General features: G+C 36.2%; 2 protein-coding genes across 4 annotated transcripts in view; both read left to right on the top strand.

The window, feature by feature from the left end:
* Positions 1–14,951, top strand: part of LOC306854117 (lysosomal Pro-X carboxypeptidase-like) — a 30,566-nt gene extending 15,615 nt beyond the window's left edge. For 2 of the 3 annotated variants that reach the window (XM_079391948.1, XM_079391949.1), the window contains 2 exons: positions 122–309; positions 581–1,698. In XM_079391948.1, coding sequence (XP_079248074.1) covers positions 122–309; positions 581–785 — 393 coding nt within the window. In that variant the 3' untranslated portion in view covers positions 786–1,698. Of the gene's footprint in view, positions 1–121; positions 310–580; positions 1,699–1,738; positions 1,897–14,658 lie in introns of those variants that run through there. The other variant, XR_013782802.1, reaches the window with a different exon arrangement.
* Positions 7,470–8,902, top strand: LOC306854503 (protein FAM181B-like). Its single transcript, XM_079392595.1, has one exon. The coding sequence runs from the start codon at positions 7,621–7,623 to the stop codon at positions 8,584–8,586; it is 966 nt and encodes a 321-aa protein (XP_079248721.1). The 5' UTR covers positions 7,470–7,620; the 3' UTR covers positions 8,587–8,902.
* Positions 14,952–20,163: the final 5,212 nt, after the last annotated feature.

Here is a 20,163-nt window from a genome sequence, read left to right as displayed (position 1 = left end):
TTTGTGGTGCTTTTATGTCATATTCTGTGTATTATTATTTATGTTAGAAGGCTAAAAAACTACTTTGTGGGTATTGCTATCATGTTGTTGAACACCTTATGATGTGGTGTAATATTTGCAGAGCTGTACAGAGATGCTAATGCCAATGTGCACAGACGGTGTCGCTGACATGTTTGAGCCACAGCCATGGAACTTCCAGGCCTTCTCCGACGAGTGCTACAATCAGTTTGGAGTGCGGCCACGGGAAGACTGGGCAGAAATTGTGTACGGTGGGAGAAACATAAGTGCTCACAGCAACATCATCTTCAGGTAGGACCTCTTGTTTTTATATAAAACTTGTTTTTGTATCTTGCTGCAATACACATTCTGGCATGGCCTTCTCATTAAAGCCTACATGAGATGCTGCCCCAAAAGTTGTGCATCAGAAGGTATTTTAGAGCTTTCAGCTGACTAGGTTTTAGAACAGAGCTAACAAAGATTTTTATACTATAATTGAAACATTTCATTGATATATTCTAGTTGGGGTATATATGCTATATTTGGTGATACTATGAGACCTAAAGATGTCTTCTTTTTTCAGTAATGGAAATCTTGATCCATGGATGAGCGGTGGAGTGACCAGAAGTCTTTCAGAATCTCTGGTTGCCATTATGATCGATGGAGGTGCTCACCACCTCGATCTGCGCTACAACAGCGAGTTTGACCCAGAGTCGGTTATCAAAACACGGGCGCTAGAAGTACGCTACTTCAAGCAGTGGATCAAACAGGCAGCAACTACCCAGTGATATGGAATCAAGATCACTGAAATGAAAGAAAGACAGTAAGAAACACAACATGGATATTTCTGTTTGCTTTGTGCTAAAGTTAGTAGTTTCTTCCTTGGTACTTAACTGAAAAAATAGTTTTTATTGGTGAGTGGATGGGAAGTTCTTTTTGGGGTCATGGTTGATCATAATGTTGTTGATTTTTTTTTTTGCTGCAAAACAAGAATGTATAGTAGGTTTTTCGGAGAAAATTGAGGAACTGAAAGTGTCAGAAAACATCAAATGCAAAACCACTCAGGGGAAGTGTCCTTTGCCAAAGTCTCAATGTTTAATTTTAGCTATACAAATCAAACGTTCACAGCTGTGGTTTTTAACTATTTCAATTGGATATTTCACCAGGAATTTAAATTCTCTCATTTATTTATCCTAATTTCCTTTTAAACTCTTATTATTATTTTTTTTTCCATGAAAAAAGTCCATATGACTCATGTACCATATTTGCAGTTCTGCATTTTTCTAATGTTATGTGTTGTGATTTGTTACTAGACGTGCAAGAACCAAACTTAGCATTTGAAAACCACAGCAAAGCGGTGAAAGCAAATTTATTGTTTTGAAATGTTTTCAGTTTTTTTCAAAGTAGATTTTTTTTTTTTTACTATTCCTTTTATTCAATTGAAACACATTTTAGTAATAATTTCTACTATTTAGAACTCAACCATTTTGAAATAGTCCCCTGAAATTAGCTGGATCTACTATCAGTGATTAGTCTTATTTTCATTGTCTATACATAATCACTGCAAGTCTTCTGTTTTCTGAACAAACTGTGCACACTTCTGGTCGTACTATTTTTATTTTCTTCATTTTGCACTATTTTTTTTAAATGGAAATGATGCATGAATAACAGAATAAATGCACATGAATGGAAGTTAACTGTACATGTCCCATTTCCTGTTACTCCTCCATTGCTGTTCCAGTGTGATTTAATGAAAACCTAAAGACAGACAACGAGCAATAAAGTAGCTAGCCGGAGGCACATGGTGTAAAACACAGAGATTGTGCCCCATGCGGGGACCTGCAGGACTTCACCAGGCCTGCATTCACTTACTGGCAGCTCCTGCTTCTCCAAATTGCGGTACGTAGACATCATCTGCTCTGCGCTGAGCTGCCTCCTGCTAATATTATTATTAATATCACAGCCAGACTGCAGAGCAGGTTGTTTTGCGGGGTTGGGGAAGGTCAGGAGGAGGAATAGATGAGTGTGAGATGATGGATGATGATTTTCACTTTGTTGTTCCCTGAAATATGATCATTTCAGTGTTTTGTGTTCATTTCCTGTTTTCTGGTTATTTTCCATGTAGTCTGAAAGTATCTTTAAAGGTAAAGTGTATTATTTCTGTGCTGCTATTGTTATAGAAAAGAATTTGCAAAAAGAGTGATTGTTTTCAAACATATTTCTCGAAAACTCCTCTCATCTGCCATTGGTCAGTTAAATAGATAGTCCTGCCCCAAACTTACACCATTGACTGAACCACTGTCATTAATAAGCAGCAAATTAGGGATTTATTTATTGTTTATTTATTATTATTTATTGAGGGAAAAGTCATTAATAGTGAATAAGTGTTCCCTATTCTAAAGTGTTACCAAAGTTTTGATAGTGCTACAAAGCCAGTATTTACACTTTTTGGGGGATTCTACGGCTTGTTGTATTGTTATATTATGCTGAGTTAGGAGAAAGAATTTTAATCCTGAATCTATTAAGGCCTTGATATACTAACAGCACAAAGTAATTAATTCTTCGTTTATGGACAAAAAGAAGTTAGCTTAGCAACAGTATACTGATTTTGAACATTACAATTGCGTTTACATGGGTGTAATATGTTTAATATGTGATGTGATTATCTCAGTAACAGGAATTCAAAGCCATTTCTGAACTTTTAAAGTTATCATTAACCAGAAATTGCAGCCAAATGTTTCTCTCTCTCTCTCTCGCTCTCTCTCTCTCTCTCTCTCTCTCTCTCGCTCTCTCGCTCTCTCTCTATATTATGAGTTATATCCAAGTGAAATGATTTCTCAAACAAGAAAACATCTTGGGGCAGGACTTGATTTTGACCATCAGGAATTGATTGGGTCATTATCTCTCCCTCATAATTAATGATTATGCATGAATTATAAATGAATTTATAATAAGTACTACAATATTACATAAAATATATAATTCTCAATTTTGATTTCATGTTGACTCTATCTAAAGCATGCACGCAAGCGATTATAGAGGTGCAAATACATTTGTACCAGCTCTGCAACACAGTACTCTAGTGTATACATGTTGTCTGACCCCCTTGAGTACTGATGTTTGTTATTGCCACAGTAACACAAAAATACGGTTTTCCTTGTGTTTGTGATTTACGAATAAGGTCCATAACACAAGGGTTTGGACATCTGACATGTAAAGTGAAAAGTGTCCCAAGCTGACTGGATACTTTGTCAAAAGTGGAATATTTCAACTAAATTTTCCCATCTATGGATTAGTTTGGAAAGCAACGTGAGTATTTGTGCTTGCGATGCATTGGCTGAGTACTTAGTATGTTTCAGGAAAAGTAACCTCAGTCCCAGTAAATGCTTATATAGATTACAATTGCTGCATTCATACAATTACAAGTTTTCTCAACGTTGAAACAACATCTTTAGTTTCCATTCTGAATAGCTTCTGATTAATTCCAACGTACAAATGCAGACAGACATCAAGGGTAATTGGTGGGGGGTTTCAACACTATTGGACATTTCTCAGGACCATGTTGTTGCCATTAATTTAACATCCTTTCTTCTCACCTGACAGTTTCATCAATCAAATATGTTAGTAGTATTTCGCTGACTGAGAGTCTTTAGTGCTGCATGTGTTGATGGTTACACTGGGACCACACACCAATGGGAAAAGATGTGTGTGTGTGTGTGTGTGTGTGTGTAACCCATTGCTGTTCCGGAGAGCATGGAAAGGGTCTCTGGGGGGCAGGGAGTCCAAGGAAAATGGGGTATAAAAAAGCATGGGTGCTGAGTTTGTAAATTCCCTGGGTGGAGGGCGGGGTGCTCTGTGTGTAACGCTAACCAAACAATACTCACTTTCAATGGTACGTTTGCTTAAGCAGCTTTCCATGGACGTGAATCGAAAGCGGAAAGATGAATGATGTTCCCTCGGCCATCTCATTTGTTCTTCCCCCTGCTGAGTTTGTTCAACTTAGTTTGACCTTGTTGATTGCTTTTTCTTCTTTATAATTTGTTTTCCACAAGTGTTTTCTCCTGGAAATTTAAATTTCTACTCATGCAAGGACCAAATCATCTTACGCTGTAGGCAAATATGTATTTGGAGACAATGACAAATTAAAGTTGTCTAAGATGATAAAAAGAAAAACTATTTTTAAAATCTCATTTAAATTAGATATTGTTTAATGTAATATATTTTTCCTTGTTGATTAAAAAAAAAAGAAAGTTTTGATACCATTTCAGCAAAGACTTTCATTTAATAATGTAAAAAAAATTAGTTGGTGTAATGATCAAGAAAGCTGGATTATATTTTCCTTATATCTTGGCTACATGTACATATCTTAATTTACATAATCTTAACTAAAAAAATCTTAATTTATATGCACATATCTTGGATAGTTTGGATAAACCAGTACTAGCACAAGGTATAAATGATACAAAAAAAACATTTACTACATATTCTGGATTACACCGATACTGGCAATCTCCTTTTATAATTTCATGTGCAAAAATAAAGTGTTAAAATATACTTTCAACTTACACTTTTGCAAGTGTTTAGGAATCCCCCAGTCTGTTTTCTTTAATGTCACGCAATTCTTTTTTCTTTTTTTGGTGTCAGTATTCTACTCCTCACCCTCTTTGATCCCCTCAGCCATTATGTGGCCATAGAAACTTGTTTCCGGAATTAGTGCGTCAAGCCCTTAAACGTGAATGACTAGCATGTACAAAAGCTCTGTGCGGGAAGAGAAGAAAATATCAGCCATTAGTCTGGTGATGTCACTGTGCCAAAATTAGGCTCCAGAAGAAAGAGGGGAGGTGGTGCTTGTTGAAAAAGAAAATGAAAGGGCCGAGTATATACCCCAGGGACTTGATGTTTAATGTTATGTCCTGAAGATATTGCTTTTTTTTTTAGTACAAAGTACAGACTGACTTTGTTTTAACTTAATAAAGTGGAAATAATTCAGTTCTCTGGAGTACTTGATTCTGACTGCTCAAAGTGGCAGTCTGCTAGAGAAAAACCCTATAATATATTATCCCAGGTACCTGACTTCCTAGCTGGACTAGTTTTTAACTAAAGTTTTAAGCTTATAAAAATGTAAATAATAATAATAATGAAATCTCATTATGAAATCATGTCTAGGAAATATATGATTGTTAAAAATACAGCTATTTAGCATTTTTCAAAATTTTATATTCATAACAAAAGTGATAGCTTTTAATTTTCATAATGTTTTCAGCATAACAATGACAGCAGGTCATCAACATGTGGTCTCTGTCTTTTTGTGCTAATGCTAATTCTAATTAATAATATCATATTGGCCACTTTTATGCTGAGGGAAATGTACATCAGTGTGATTTAAAATTGCCTTAACTGTGGAAACATGGAGGGGAATCCTGTAAAAAAAAAAGCCTGTTTTTACACTGTTGCTATTTTTCTATTGTGGTAGACCAGTTTATTGTGAGAGCATGGCAGCTTCTCTGGGACCCCCATTCAGGACTAGGGCTTGAGCCGGGCTACAGATAATTAGATCACTGCTATCAGTTTCACTGTCTCTTTTCTTCATCACAATTTACATGATAATAACACTCTCGATGGCCCCCCTCTCTCAAAAGCGCTTAGACTTTTTCTTTTTTCCCCTTTCCAACATCCAAATGATTCACTGCCTCACCTTAAAATGCACTTATGGGGTGGGAATAAAAAAAATCCCTGGGAAAACCTTTCAGAGTGAAAGAGGCTATGGTAGAAACTGTCCATTGGCACGTGATTTCACAACATGCAAAGTGCAATGAATGTGATAAAAAAAGAAATATTGTTAGGGCCGCTATAAACCTGTTTAATGTCTGGGAAAGTACAGTTTAGTGGACTGAATTGGAATCGGATCAGATTAAGGACATCTTAACTGACTTAACATTAGTCTGCTTAGTGAGCTCTCAAAAGAAAGATAAGGAAAAATCTATACATGGGGTTTTGACATGGAATAGTTTCATCATTTTTTTTAAATTTCAAAGCTTTGGGCCAAACATTTTCTTTATAAATGAACAAAAATCCTTGTTTCTGGGCTGTTGTATTGAGATAAACACAAAATCAAGCATTATCCTTGTTATACTGAAATGATGGAAATCTCTCCATATTCAAACACTCCCTCCATCCTCAAGTGTTTTCTTTTAAGCTCACCATGCTCCAAACCAGAGCCATATCCTTTAAGCGCTTTCACTGAAATCAGGATCCGATCGGACCCCTACGAAAGTCCCAGTCTTGGATCCCTCCTCAGTATTCACTGCTGGCCAAGAAACTTCCTGCAAATGCTGAATTTGTTTACAGCGGCTATTTCGCTCATACCCAGGATTTCTTAAGGTCAACATTTCTTCTGGCACACTGGGCTTGAACTGCACTTTATTCCCCTTTAATTTAACAGCTCCGGCAGCTTTTCTAGTTAAATCGTCTGTTCATTATTGAGCCTCATTTTACGAAGGGGCTGTGAGGTGCAGTTTAATGAATCTCTGGCACAAAGATCCCTTTCACTGCCCAAGGAAGAATAGAAGCTATTTAGACCATGTAGGGCTGTATGTCAAAGGCAGCCTATAATAGTTGTCAGGCAGAGGCTAAAATTCCCACTGGTGCGGGAATGCACGAGAAATCAACTTCCACTGCGAACAGATTGGGATAGTTGTAGGAAGTTAGAAGAACATGTAGAAAAACCTGTCCCAAAGGATGTATCTCCAATTAAGCATTCACCTTAATTCAGGACCTAATGCACATGTTGTGAAGGTTTGGTCAAGTTTGTACAATATATGCATACAAATTCAAGAGGTGGATTTTTTTTTGAGACATGTGGACAAGTATTTAAAATGTAGATCACACTGCAATGAAACTTGAATTCTTCAGGGGAATAAAATAACACAATGCCTAATGCCCAGTATAATTCAATCCAGCTTAAAACTAAATATTTTTAATACTTCCATCAAGTTTAATGCCAGATAATATTTCATTTAAAGATCTCCACAGGTGGTTCTGAGTTACTTAAAGTATTTGTAGAATACACTCTTTAGGCTAACCATGAACAATGTATAAATTACAATGTTGTGTCTGGAAACATTTGTTATTTCTTCATGTTTTAACATTTTGAGTCAAATGTTTAATTAAACAAATATAACATAACAGTAATATAAGTACAACTTTATCTTTTATTTAACAAGCAATTCAGATTTCATAGCAAAACAATTCTATATACACACATACAAGAAGACTTGACCAGGACAGATGAACCCAAGGCTATTGTCTTTTTACTCTGTGGGATGCCTCAGACAAATCCCTCTTAGTTGCAGGTGGTCAGGCGTGAGCAAACAGTTAAGTCCTCGAATCCCTCAGCCCCTCCCCTTTGATGTCCTGACATCATTGGCCCTGCCCCCTAAAATAATCCTCCCTTCCCCCAAATTCAAGCTTTCAGCAGAGTGCAGAGGAACTGTAAGGGTGTCCTGCACAGGACCAAGGGTTAGCAAACCACCCTGGAAATGCAGATAAGAAACATGCTTTAGGGTCTCTCGAAGACAATTGCATATATTCACCGCAAAGGTGTTGCGCTTGTGGCAGAGAGAGATGGCTGTTCAGGCTGCCATCATGAACTCGCAGTTCTTAAACTTCTGTTTTCCTGGCTCGGTCATGGATTATGAGGTGGAAAAGGGTCTGGCAGGGGGTCTCCTGGATGAGGTGGACTGCGGGGGTGACTTCAAGGAGACCACTAGAGACCTGCTTAGCTTCATCGACTCTGCTTCCAGCAACATCAAACTTGCACTGGACAAACCTGTCAAGTCCAAGAGGAAAGTCAACCACCGAAAGTACCTGCAGAAGCAGATTAAAAGGTGCACGGGAATCATCTCGCCAGGGACCACACCGGTTCCGGAGCCATGTAAGAGGCAAGGCTCGCCCCAAACCCCAACAAGCAACCTCTCCAGCAAAACGCCACCCAAGAAGGATGGGATGCAGGCCAGCCTGCAAAGCAAGAGTCTGGCTGCCCTCTTCAACTCAGCGAAGGATGTACGAGGAGAGAGGGCCAAGAAGCCCCCGCTGCGGCATCGAAACCTTCCTCCTTCCTTTTTCACGGAGCCGGCCAACAGCTCCAGAATTACATCTACTTCTGGCATGTCGCTCAAAGACCTGGAGCGAGGGACTCCGGAAGCAGCAGAGTTCTTGGAGCTTCTTGGACCCGACTACAGCAACATGGTCTCGGAGCAGGAACTATTCCACACCGCACCTATCAGGATTCAACAGGAGGTGACCGTGGGCCCCGAGCCATATGACTCCCACCATTTTGTAAGTGGTGGGTTCTTGTACACTGAACCTTGGGGCACTTGTAGCGGCACCTCCAAAAAGTCAGGAGACATGAGGACAGTACCGGTACAGCCAAATCTTTATACCCACACAGACCTTTCTGGCAGCGTGCCTGTGGAACAGAGCTCGCCATGTGCACTTACCTTTTCAAACTTCTTCACAGACTGCTCCGCACCTCCAGCCTCCTACGATCTGGTGAACGGATACAACAGAGGGTGCTTTTCTTCTCTTTAAGCCAGAGATTTTACATTGGAACAAAAACACTTTCAGTACGGCATTGACAAAGGACGCTACCTACATGTAATTACGCTTTTATCCAAAAACATTTGACTCAAAACCAGCTAAGGGTTTCTTGCTTGATGGGATAACATGTATACAGTAGCAACCTGTAAAAGGTTTGCAATCTTAAGATGGCCTTTACATCTAAGTAGGAACTTTTCTCCAATTATTTAATGACAACAAAATGCATTTTACACATTTCTAATCATAAATTAACAAAACTATGCTTCAGAAATTTATTTTATCGTTCCCTGTAAATAAAACAACATAAACACTTTGGACCTCGTATCCTTTATCATGCATTGTTTGATTTATAAAATTACGAATTTGAAGCAACAATTTGTTACAGAGCTGATCTCAGGGCGTTCTGCATATTTGTTTATCACAGACTAAATTGTCACACATATAGAGTGACCCCAATAATGCTTAAGCCACACTTAAGATGTATGAGTTTATTTCCATGAGATAACAAAAATATCAAATCAATTGGTGTCTGGGGGAAAAAAATGCACTTCACCCCACCCACCCCCTCCCCCCTCTCATAGATAACTTCACTCTGGTCATTTTTGCAGTCAATTCTAATCACAGAGCAGTCCTAACAGAGTAACAGGTGTAGTTCATCTATAAAGACGATCCACTATGATTTAACAACCATGTTTAAAGTCTTCACTTTAAACAGTAAATCGGCCGTTTTATAATTCAAAACCAAACAAACTTTTTTTTGTTTTTTTGGTCAAATGTATTGTGTGCGCGCAATCTTCCTTAAAATAAGAGCAACTTGGACTGATATTCTGTAATTAATACCATGACACTTATATATTTTAAGTGTCTTTTAAGTGCAAAAAAAAAAAAAAAAAACACTACAAAAACATGTAATAGTGGCAATCAAGACAATCTGTCTACATTTTAATTTTTATCACTGTTAATCCATAGCTTATTGTTTGTTGACTGCATAACATGTTTGCACATCTAAAACAATGACTCGCAGTTCCCTGAAGGTAAACGTCTGAATTCATTCTTTAGATATACATAACAGAAAAAGTTCTAGGTCTGGATTTTGGAGTTTCTTGGTATTCTGAAAGAAATGGAAAACTGTGAGTGTGTAAAACAAGGCTGTACAGAGAAGGTTGAGGTAAAATTGTGTAAGCTATAATATGAATTGGTAATAATGTGTTATATTTGCAATACACCAATAATCATGTTCATCAAAAAGAAGGCACAACACAACATTGTTTTGTAACACTATTGGTTTATGATTAGAATTCAGTTAGGAATCAGACATTTCCAATTGCACTGGGAATCAGCCGTTAAAAAAAACATAATGCTAATGAATTATTTTTTATTTAGTTGTAGTTTTAAATTAATTTTATATGGGAAGCATCAGCCAAGAGTAAAAAATCATGTTTGTAATTTATTATGCGGAAACTAGTGCTTATACTCTTCGAATTGTTTGCAGAACAGAATCAAAAAGCACTCAGTTTGTCTGACATTTACATTTTCAAGAAATGTGTGTTGACTAGTAATGAGTTGCACACCTAAATCTATGAACTTACAGGGGCACTGGATGGAAGTTTTCTTAGGTCATAGAGGAATGGGACAAAATAAAGCTGGTCTTTATGTCTATTAAAGAAACACTCTCTTTGTTTATTTTTTTTTTATCATAGCAAACATAAAGGTGTGTTGATTAAACTCAAAACAATAAAAACACAGGTTTATCATTAAGTTCAGGTATGCACATTTCATTCGAATTTGTAAGGTTTTTAAATGGCAAACAAAAGGATGTAACACTTCTCAAGTTATGGCACCCTCTGTTGGCCAAAAGAGGTCTTCATGCTCATTTGACGAGCTCACCCTGCTGAAAAAAACAGCTAAGACCAGCCTGGCTAGCTGGGAAGTGGCCAAAACCCCTCTAAAATCAGTCTGCTGACCAGATTTGAGCAGCTAAAACCAGCCAGCCAGTTTAGGCTGGTTTTAGCTGTTTTTTTTTGTTTTGTTTTTTCAGCAGGACAGAATCATTGTGTTTCCGAAATGAACTACAACTAGTTATTAAGTACACATTTGCATGTTGGAAGTGTATGGTAAACTTTTTTTTTTAATTCAAATTTAATTCCCATCATGATCAAACTGATTTAATGATTAAATGGTTTTGATCACATCAGTAAAGCACAATGTAGAATCTGTTCTTCTGGCAACTCTTCAACTATTGATACAATGTAATGCATTTTAATACTGAACAGAAAAATGGTCCCATATGTCACTAAAATATTAATATAGCTTTGATTAATCAAACTAGAATAAGTAATAGTAATAATAAATTATAATACATAATAATAATAATAGTACATGGTAATGATGTGCAAAAATGTTCCATTATGAACCCCTGGTTGAGAAACTCTGCTCTAGATCTTTCAGATTAAAAATAACAAAGGAATTGTAGGTTTTAACACTCTGTTTGCACACACACATGGGCGCGCACGCACGCACGCACGCACACTCACTCAACGCTATAGTATATTTAAGAAATAAATATAACCAACTGCATTTTAAAATGTCAGGTTAAATCATTAGTGCTGCAATTAATAAAAAACTTTACAGATTTTATAGATTTTATATAGGTGCATGTTTTATTTTTACTATGCAACTTTATAAGGTTTATTTTTTAAATTAAATTGATTGCAACCACTTACCTTAAAATAAATAAATAAATAACAATTACTAATTTAAATGAATATTTTTTTCAGTGTATTTGCTAAAACCCTTAATTGATCCCGCAAAGCAATCTCCGCATATTCCAGTCCACGTGGTATTGTAAGAACGTATTCTAATGCAATAGGCTATATATTCCACCCATTAGGTCCATTAAAAAAATAATGTTTAATATGTGTAAAACAGTAGGCTAATGTTTAATATGTCTCTCACCTCAGGTTTAAGATATTAGTATGATTTAACACCTGCATAACTTAAATCATGGTGTGAAATGCTTTACAACATCATGCACACCTCACACATGCATCACATGACTATGTTGCACAATTAGTCGTTGTTTCTCTCATTTACACAAGATGGCAGTATTGTTGCTTTGAGCACATCCTTCTACAGCAGCAGGACATATTGATATCTACAGTATATTTAAAATAAGATTTTTTTTTTCTTTCATCCCTCTGATGTTTCATATCTTTATTTCACATGAGAGGAAATGAATAAAGTGTTGGATATATGAAGGAACGATATACAAAACATTTGACTAAATTCAAAGAACAGGTAATGGCCTACATTTTTTTCTTTCTTTCTATAATTCTGATTGTTATGAGAACGGGCTGCTACCTACTGATTATCTTATAGTTTTACAAATAACTATGTGATTGGTTTATTGGTCATATAATTGCAATTTAACAGCATCTGTTTCACCGGCAGAGGCCCACCTGTTGTGCCTTCTCATGTTTAATAGATGGAGTACAGTTTTCTCACCAAATGCATTCAAGTATCTCATCCTTGCTTCTTGGATAAAGAGTATTTGCCCTAAAGAATATACAAGAAGGGAGATATTTCGCGTCTTTAGAAGAAAATGAAGAATAAATTAGTTTGCATAATATATGAGTGTGTACTGTGTATATTTATTATGTATATATAAATACCAAAACATGCATGCATATATTTAACAAAAAACATGTTATGTTTATATATTAAATAGATCTATATACAATATAAAACATAGGCCTAATAATATAAATGTATATACATGTAAATATTTCCAAAATATATACTGTATGTGTGTGTATTTTTATATACATAATAAATCAACACAGTACACATACATACAGTATATTATGTATTATGTAAAAAAACTTTAATTTTGCATGCGATTTATCGCGATTAATCATTTGACAGCACTAGTTTAGAGCAATGCACGTGTAGACAACTATTCGAATTTTGAAAATATATATAAACAGTAAACAGTCGATCAAAATCAATTTTGATCGACAAAGTATACAGTGGAGGAAGATTCAACAAAAAATCCAATGAATAAAAAAGCCATCTACACATGTTCATTTCACACAAGTATTCATTTCACTCTGCCATCCGTGGAAATGTTTATCATATAAACATGACAGAAACTTGATGCTGTTCTTCAGATATTTCCCCTGAGAGAAAAGACAATTGCATAAACATCCACAGGTGAGCTGTTTAACACCACAGTCTATTCTGATATCAATACTTTTCTACTGATAAGTGACAGTTATAGTGAAAATCTTCACGCTTCACCTTCTCTTGATCCGTGGTGTTTGTATTTTGTGGTTCGCTGAAACTGTAATGTGTCTTGCAGCATGAAATCCATAGGTTTTTCGCTTGCCAGCTCGCATTTACATTGCCTATGGTTCTCTATTCCGACAAACATTATTCAGCATATTGGAATCAGGAATTGATATCTAGATATATATATACACACTCTAAAAAATGCTGGATTAAATACAAACCAGCGCTGGGTAAAATATGGACGAACCCATCAATTCGGTTGTTTAGACCCAGTGGTTGGGTTAAACATTTAAGCCAACTGTTGGTTGAAAACAGCCCAGCAAGTGTTCTGTCCAATATTTACCGAGCACTGGGTTGTATTTAACCCAGCATTTTTAGAGTGTGTGTATATATATATATATATATATATATACTGTAAACATGTTTTTATCAGTGGCATATTATTTGGTAGTGATTTTAGGTTTTGATTTTAGGTGATTTTGATTTTTAGGCAGTTCAGAAAGTATGGAGCCTCTATGGGGACAAAGTGGGAAAAAATACGAGATGAGAAGAAAAACATATTTCAATGCTTTTGCGTTCTCTTGCAAACTTTTGCATTTCTCCTCAAAAACTCCCCTCATGTGCCTTTAGGGGATCTGTACTGAAGTGTTGTAGGTAGTTGTTAAAAAATTGCTAAGTCATTTTGCTATGAATATTATGTTGTTTCTAGGTGATGTTGTTTCAACCGTTGTTAGGCCTTCTAGGTTGTTACTAAGGTTCTGTGTGATTACTAGGCATTTGCTAAAGTATTAAAGATGGTCACTACTAAGTACTGCTAAGTGGTTGTTAGGGTGTTCATAGTGTTGTTGATAGGATTTTCCGATTGGTTGCTTGGGCTTAGCTAATTTTCTTCAGATGCTCACTTAGATGTGTTTTTTTTTCAGTTGCTGCACTGATCTGGATCGTACTTAAAGCATTGCTAAGATGTTTTTAGGAATTCTATGTTGTTGCTAGTACATTTTTCTAGATATATTTTTGGTCCCTCCTTCAATGCAAGTCTATAGGACCATTTTGCCCGTTTTACCGTCTGCCAGGTGAAAAGTCTGATTGCTTAATAACATCTTTTCTCAACAAGTGTGACTTGAAATATTGTTTATGTCCAAAAAATTGCATAGTACACACCAAAGTGTAATGCTAATACTTTCTAATATATCCTTAAGTATGAGCAACAGTCTAACATCACTAGCAAGTTAGCAACCAGCACTAATAAGGCTTTGATTGCAACGGTGCAGGATTGCATTTTTACATGGTGTGACAATTTTAGTCTTTGTTACTGTCACAATTTGGTCTCAATCAAAGTAAAATATTGCTAAACAGCAGGAATTGCAAATCCCCTTTAAACTGACTGGCACAAACCTCCAGGCTAAATCACACTAATAAATCTTTCTCTAAATACGTCTTCCTGTCTAGCTGCTAGATTTCTTTTCTTACCCTAAAGCATAAAGAAATAAGACAAGATAGATAGAGGAAACTCTGTTTCATTCTTACCCATGCATAACACTGCTCTGTGAGAGATTTGGTCTTATAGTGAAATAGTCTTCTGCATTCAAACCATTTGGAGCCCTCTCATTCATCATTGGACCGCTAAAATTTCACAAAAATATGTTCCTACGTGGTTGGATCGGATTTTTAAGACTGTAGAAAACCCATGCATTGTCTCCCAATTCTATTTAGAGTTCTCTGCATTGTTGTGCAATGATAAATTATGCATATGTATTTCTGTCTTGTTTGCAGAGGAGTGAAAGTAATTGTAACAAGCTGCCTGTTTGCTGTTAACGACTGGCAGTGGATTCAGATGACACCTTTAATGAACGCCGAATTTCTGCCCCGATGCTGGAAGGTCACGTTGTAAGATAAATGTCAAGGATATCATTATATGAGAGCAGCAGAAAAGAGAAACGTATTTCTCCAGTGTGTTTATAAATTAGAGAGTTTGTGCTTCAAATCATCATATACTGCCTGTATCACAGTATCACTGTAGAGTAGAAAAATGTTAGGAATTACGTTTCCTAACAATGTTAGGAAATAAATCTGAGGGATTATTTACACTGAAATGGGAGAACATTGCATGTGCATCTTGAAAGTTCACATTTGAAGTTCAACATGAAATAATGAAATAATGCATATTCCTGGTCTAATTGTGAACAATTCGGTGCACATTATTCCAAGTATCCAATCACCCACTATTGCAAAATATCTTTGTAATCTTTAATCCAAATTAATCCATAACTTGCTCTTCCTCTGAAATGACTTTCTGTCTTACTTTATTGACATCACTTAAAGGAGTAGTCTGGTTTCAATACAAGCTCAAGTAAAAGAGATTTAAGGTATAATGTTGATTACCATAAAAGTTTGACTTATGTTGAGGCATTAATAAGCAAAGTGGCAATTTTTGGAATATTTAAAAGCAGAATTGTGAAGCTTATTTTATAAAAGCACTTGCATAAATTCTTCTATTAAAATTTGTTAGTTGAGCTGTAAAGTTGTTCTTGTAGTTTTAGCTGCTGTGTTGTAATGGCAACAAAGTTGCAAAACAGGATATAACTTTGCAAAGTAAAGCTTAGTAAACCATTTGAATACATATACCTGGTATAACTTTAAGTAATTCTGTGCATGTTCATTCCAAATAATCCATATTTCCAAATATTCCAAATCATTTCGTAATCTTTTTGTTATCAAAATGTAATAACTTGCTCTTCCTCTGAAAGAACTTTCTGTTGAAATCACTTAAAGTAATATTCCAGGTTCATTGCAAGTTTGATAGATTTGAACATTTACTGTATTGCATTACGGTGATTACTACAAAAAAAAAAAAAAAAACTAAATCAAGGTTACAGTGAGGCATTTACAACGGAAGTGACGAGGTAAATATGTGAAGCTAATACTTTTCTAAAAGCACTTGCATTAATTCTTCATATAGGTAGAATGCATGTATATTAGTTGAGCTATACTGTTGTTCTTGTCAGTTTTACAATCATTTTGGGGTTTTAGCTGTTGTGTTGTAATGTCGATGAAGCTGTAAAATTTTATTTAACTACCAGCAAATTATTAATGTATAAATTTAACACATATATTGTTTATGTCTTGTGGTTAAACTATTTATATTCAAGTCAAGTCACCTTTATTTATATAGCGCTTTTAACAATACAAATTGTGTCAAAGCAACTGCACAATATCAACATAGGAAAATAGTGTGTGAATAATGTAAAATGACAAGATTAAACACTCAATTTTCAGTTAAAGGCATTTCATTATTGAATTCAGTGATGTCATCATCCAGCTCAGTTCAGTTTAAATAGTGTCTTTGCAATCAGGTCGACGATATCGCTGGAAATGAAGTGTCCCCAACTAAGCAAGCCAGAGGCGACAGCGGCAAGGAACCAAAACTCCATCGGTGACAGAATGGAGAAAAAAACCTTGGGAGAAACCAGGCTCAGTCGGGGGGCCAGTTCTCCTCTGGCCAAACAAGCCAGCAGTTCAATTACAACTGCAGCAAAGTCAGATTGTAAGGGCTCAACTGGTTCCAGTGGTCTTTTCCCGATGGCTGTCTAAGTGGCGGGGTCCTCAGTGGGGATCTGTCTCTGGCGCTCATCTAGGTGTCCTGGTCTCCGCTGATGTTCAGGGCTGTAGAGGTCGTCTCTGGGTGCTGATCCACCATCTGATCTGGATACGAACTGGATCTGGTGACTGCAGTGACCATCTGGGCTGGATACCGACCGGATCGGGTGGCTACGGTGATCTCGTAATAAGAGAGAAATAGACTAATATTAGCGTAGATGTCAATCTTCTTATGATGTAACGAGTACATTGTGTGTTATGGGAAGTGTTCCCGGTTCCGGTTGACCTAATTTATGCAGCCTAACGGATTTGAATATTAGAAGCGTATTAGTGTGTTATGTGTATGCCAGGTTAAAGAGATGTGTCTTTAATCTAGATTTAAACTGACAGAGTGTGTCTGCCTCCCGAACCGTGTTAGGTAGATTGTTCCAGAGTTTGGGCGCTAAATAGAAAAGGATCTGCCGCCCGCAGTCGATTTTGATATTCTAGGTATTATCAAATGGCCAGAGTTTTGAGATCGCAGCAGACGTGGGGGACTATACAATTTATACAATGAGTATTTAATGTTTGTGAATGTCAGTTCTATTCTCATTTCTATTGTGCCTCACTGTAATTCCAATTTTTGCTTTCTTAAAAAAAGACAACATCTATTTTTGTGGTAATCAATATTATGCATAATATATGGTTTTAGCCAAATATGCGTTATGTCTCCATTTTGCTAATGAATCCACTTTTACCATCCATAAATTCTTAATATATTCTCAATGAAAGTCCTGCTTCGCTTGAAAATGTCACATTAAAGAAGTAAAATCAGTTGCGAACAGAGATTCACATTGACTTTTAGTTTTTCTTATGTGTCACATAGTGTCCATATCCTCCTTGCAGTTGGGCTACATACTGAAAGCGAGATCCAATCTGAAACTGCAAACGATGTCCTGATCTCCTCTAAAAAAGGGGCTTTAATAACCCTGAAGAGTCCTTAGAGAGGAGTAAGATCTTATAAAAGTGCAGACAATCCCATTCCCCATCGTAGACGTCTCCTTCGTAATTACCAGATCTGCCCCTTCTAAAAGGTGAAGGACGCTCTCTTCTGAACACTCCACGATGTGGGCCAGTTAAGTTTCAGCTAGACTATTTTATGGTCATTCTGTGTGTATTAATAATCTTTAATGACTAATTGGATTAATTCTGTCCATTTTAGCAAGCAGTATCCACTGCAGAACACTAAACTAAAAAGATGATTAAAAGGGCAACTTGATAGAAAATAAAAATATATAATTTGAAAAGTAGCAATGGTCTGGCAGTTCATTAATTATTACTTCACCTCTCACTTCTCACAGTCATAGTTAATTTTTAATTATAAGAATAAATTTGTTTCTGGCTCTGTAATATGACTGGATATATCATGTTTGAAGTCATTGAACATAACCTGTACTTGACCGCTGCAACATGATGTAAACACAACCAAAATGGCAGCAGCAAGCAGTTAAAGATAATTAAATAACAACTTATGTTTGGTCTTTAATAATGTGTGAGTAAATGGATCAGAGGACATGATTGTGAAGTAAAGTTCATTGCAATTTATCAGAATGATAAATTGAATTGATTTGAATTGATTTCATTATGAAAATCTGTGGATGCTATGGCAATGATATGTGGTTGCTAAGTTGTTTCAAAGGATTTTTAGGATGTTACTAGTGTTTTGTGGGTGGTCGCTTAAAGGGGTCATGACACGAGAAACCAAATTTCTCTTGATCATTTGAAACAGAAGAAGTCTTTGTATGCTTAATACATCCTGAAAGTTTCATAACTTAAAATGTTCTCATCATCAATAAAAAAGCATTTATGTAAAGCGGCTCATTTTGGAACCGAGTGACAAGTTGACATCACAGTCGTTTGCATAAACACTGCCTCCAGAGCAACACATTGACATAGGCTCCGCCCACTGGCGTTCACCTGCTAACAGCTTGACACTTGATCACACTGAATGCGAGTGTTGCAACGCGTCAAAGCAAATAGAAATTACAATCACTGCCGCTATCTTGTCTACACTGGATGCAGTACACAGATGTGCGTTCACTGTCTGACAGTCCATGCATTCGAGTCAGTCGTTAATTAGGACAAATCGAATAAAAGAACTTTCGCTTTGATGTATTTGGTTTAAACAGCAAATTCAGAAGGATTCCAGCGTAAAGAATAAGTGGATAGTTATTTTTAATGGCACTCCGGAACATGTCAGAGGATTGTTCGGAGGATTTTGTTTTGTAAACGAGGCACAGTGGAGAGTTCATGCAAGAGTTCACAAAGAAACATTTGTTGAAAGGTGAAGCGGTACTAGATCCGACTGCAGCTGCATCACAATCCGTAAAAATGAGCTTAGAATGCTTTGTCTGGAAATGACCGTTTTATTTTGATTATGTGGTCAAAACACTCACAATACACTCAAAATAGTGTTGATACTGTTTAATATGCAATGACGTTAGCCAATCATGACAGTGGCCGATTGCTGACAAGCCTTAAAGGACCCGCCCCTTAAAACCAGGATGTTTCAGCCACAGGTTCGGAATGAGGGTCTATTATTTGTTTGTTTTTTTGTGCAAAAAACTTTATTAACATTATAATTAAACCTCAAGGATCATATAAAAAATCAATGTCATGACCCCTTTAATAATTTAAGTAAAGAGAGCTCAGTCACCATCTCTGTCTCTCTTTCTTTATTATGAATCAGGTTATTATAGCTATAAACCATAATTGTTTGCACAACTGCACGTCTCCTCAATAGGTTGTGTAATTGATCTAGTTGAAGTTTATTTGAAATTGTAAAATTTAATATGTGTTTATCACAGCTCATGCTCTTACGTTCTCTATTGCTGCACCATAAAACATTGTATTAAATGGCTGAAAAAGCTATGTTTTAGTTATTCATGAGAAAGTGCTATGAATCTCAAACTTTAAAGCATAAATTTGCTGCATTTTTCACATCACTCTGCTTGATCGAACTGATGTTCAAAAGAATGGTATCTATTAGGTGGGAGTGCCTGTTTGTGGCATTATTTCTGCATTTCCTGTCGGGGGTATTGAACCACCTCGTGTTTGTAGATTGGGGGTAACCTCCACTTTTAATGAATTGTTTACCAAGCGCGCCTTATTGCACATCGCTTTTGATGTTTGCTGAAAGCTGACAGAGAAAGCTGAAAGCTGCCTGCTTTGTTTCATTCCAGGTTTCTTGTAATCGTGAACATAAACAGAAACAGTGAGAATCCTGAAACCAAGATGAAATATGTGATGAATCGGATATCTTTGATGACTTTTCAGCTAAATATTTAAAACCCTTGGAGATGTTGCCAGCTTTTCTTCACTAAATGTTTGGATCTCCTGCCAGCTGATGACACCTGTGTTTTGACATATTGTGGAAACAATTTTTCCAGTGGCTGTATGTAGTCACATAACTTTAACCTTGTAAAATCAAATTTTCTGATAAAATTTTTTAATAAAATAAAATTAATAAAAATCTAATTCAGCAGAAAATGGAGAAAATCTAATTTTATTAAATTAAACTGTTTATTGAATCTTTAGACAAAATATGTCTATTAAAAATCTTTATCATATTTGATACATCAGTCTTTAAGGTAATTATTAATCATAACAGCAATGTTTTTTTTATTGAATTTGAGATCTTTG

Source organism: Barbus barbus (assembly GCF_936440315.1).
Source record: "Barbus barbus genome assembly, chromosome: 34".
NCBI classification, from domain to species: Eukaryota; Metazoa; Chordata; class Actinopteri; order Cypriniformes; family Cyprinidae; genus Barbus; species Barbus barbus.
This window is presented reverse-complemented; position numbering and strand designations above follow the sequence as displayed.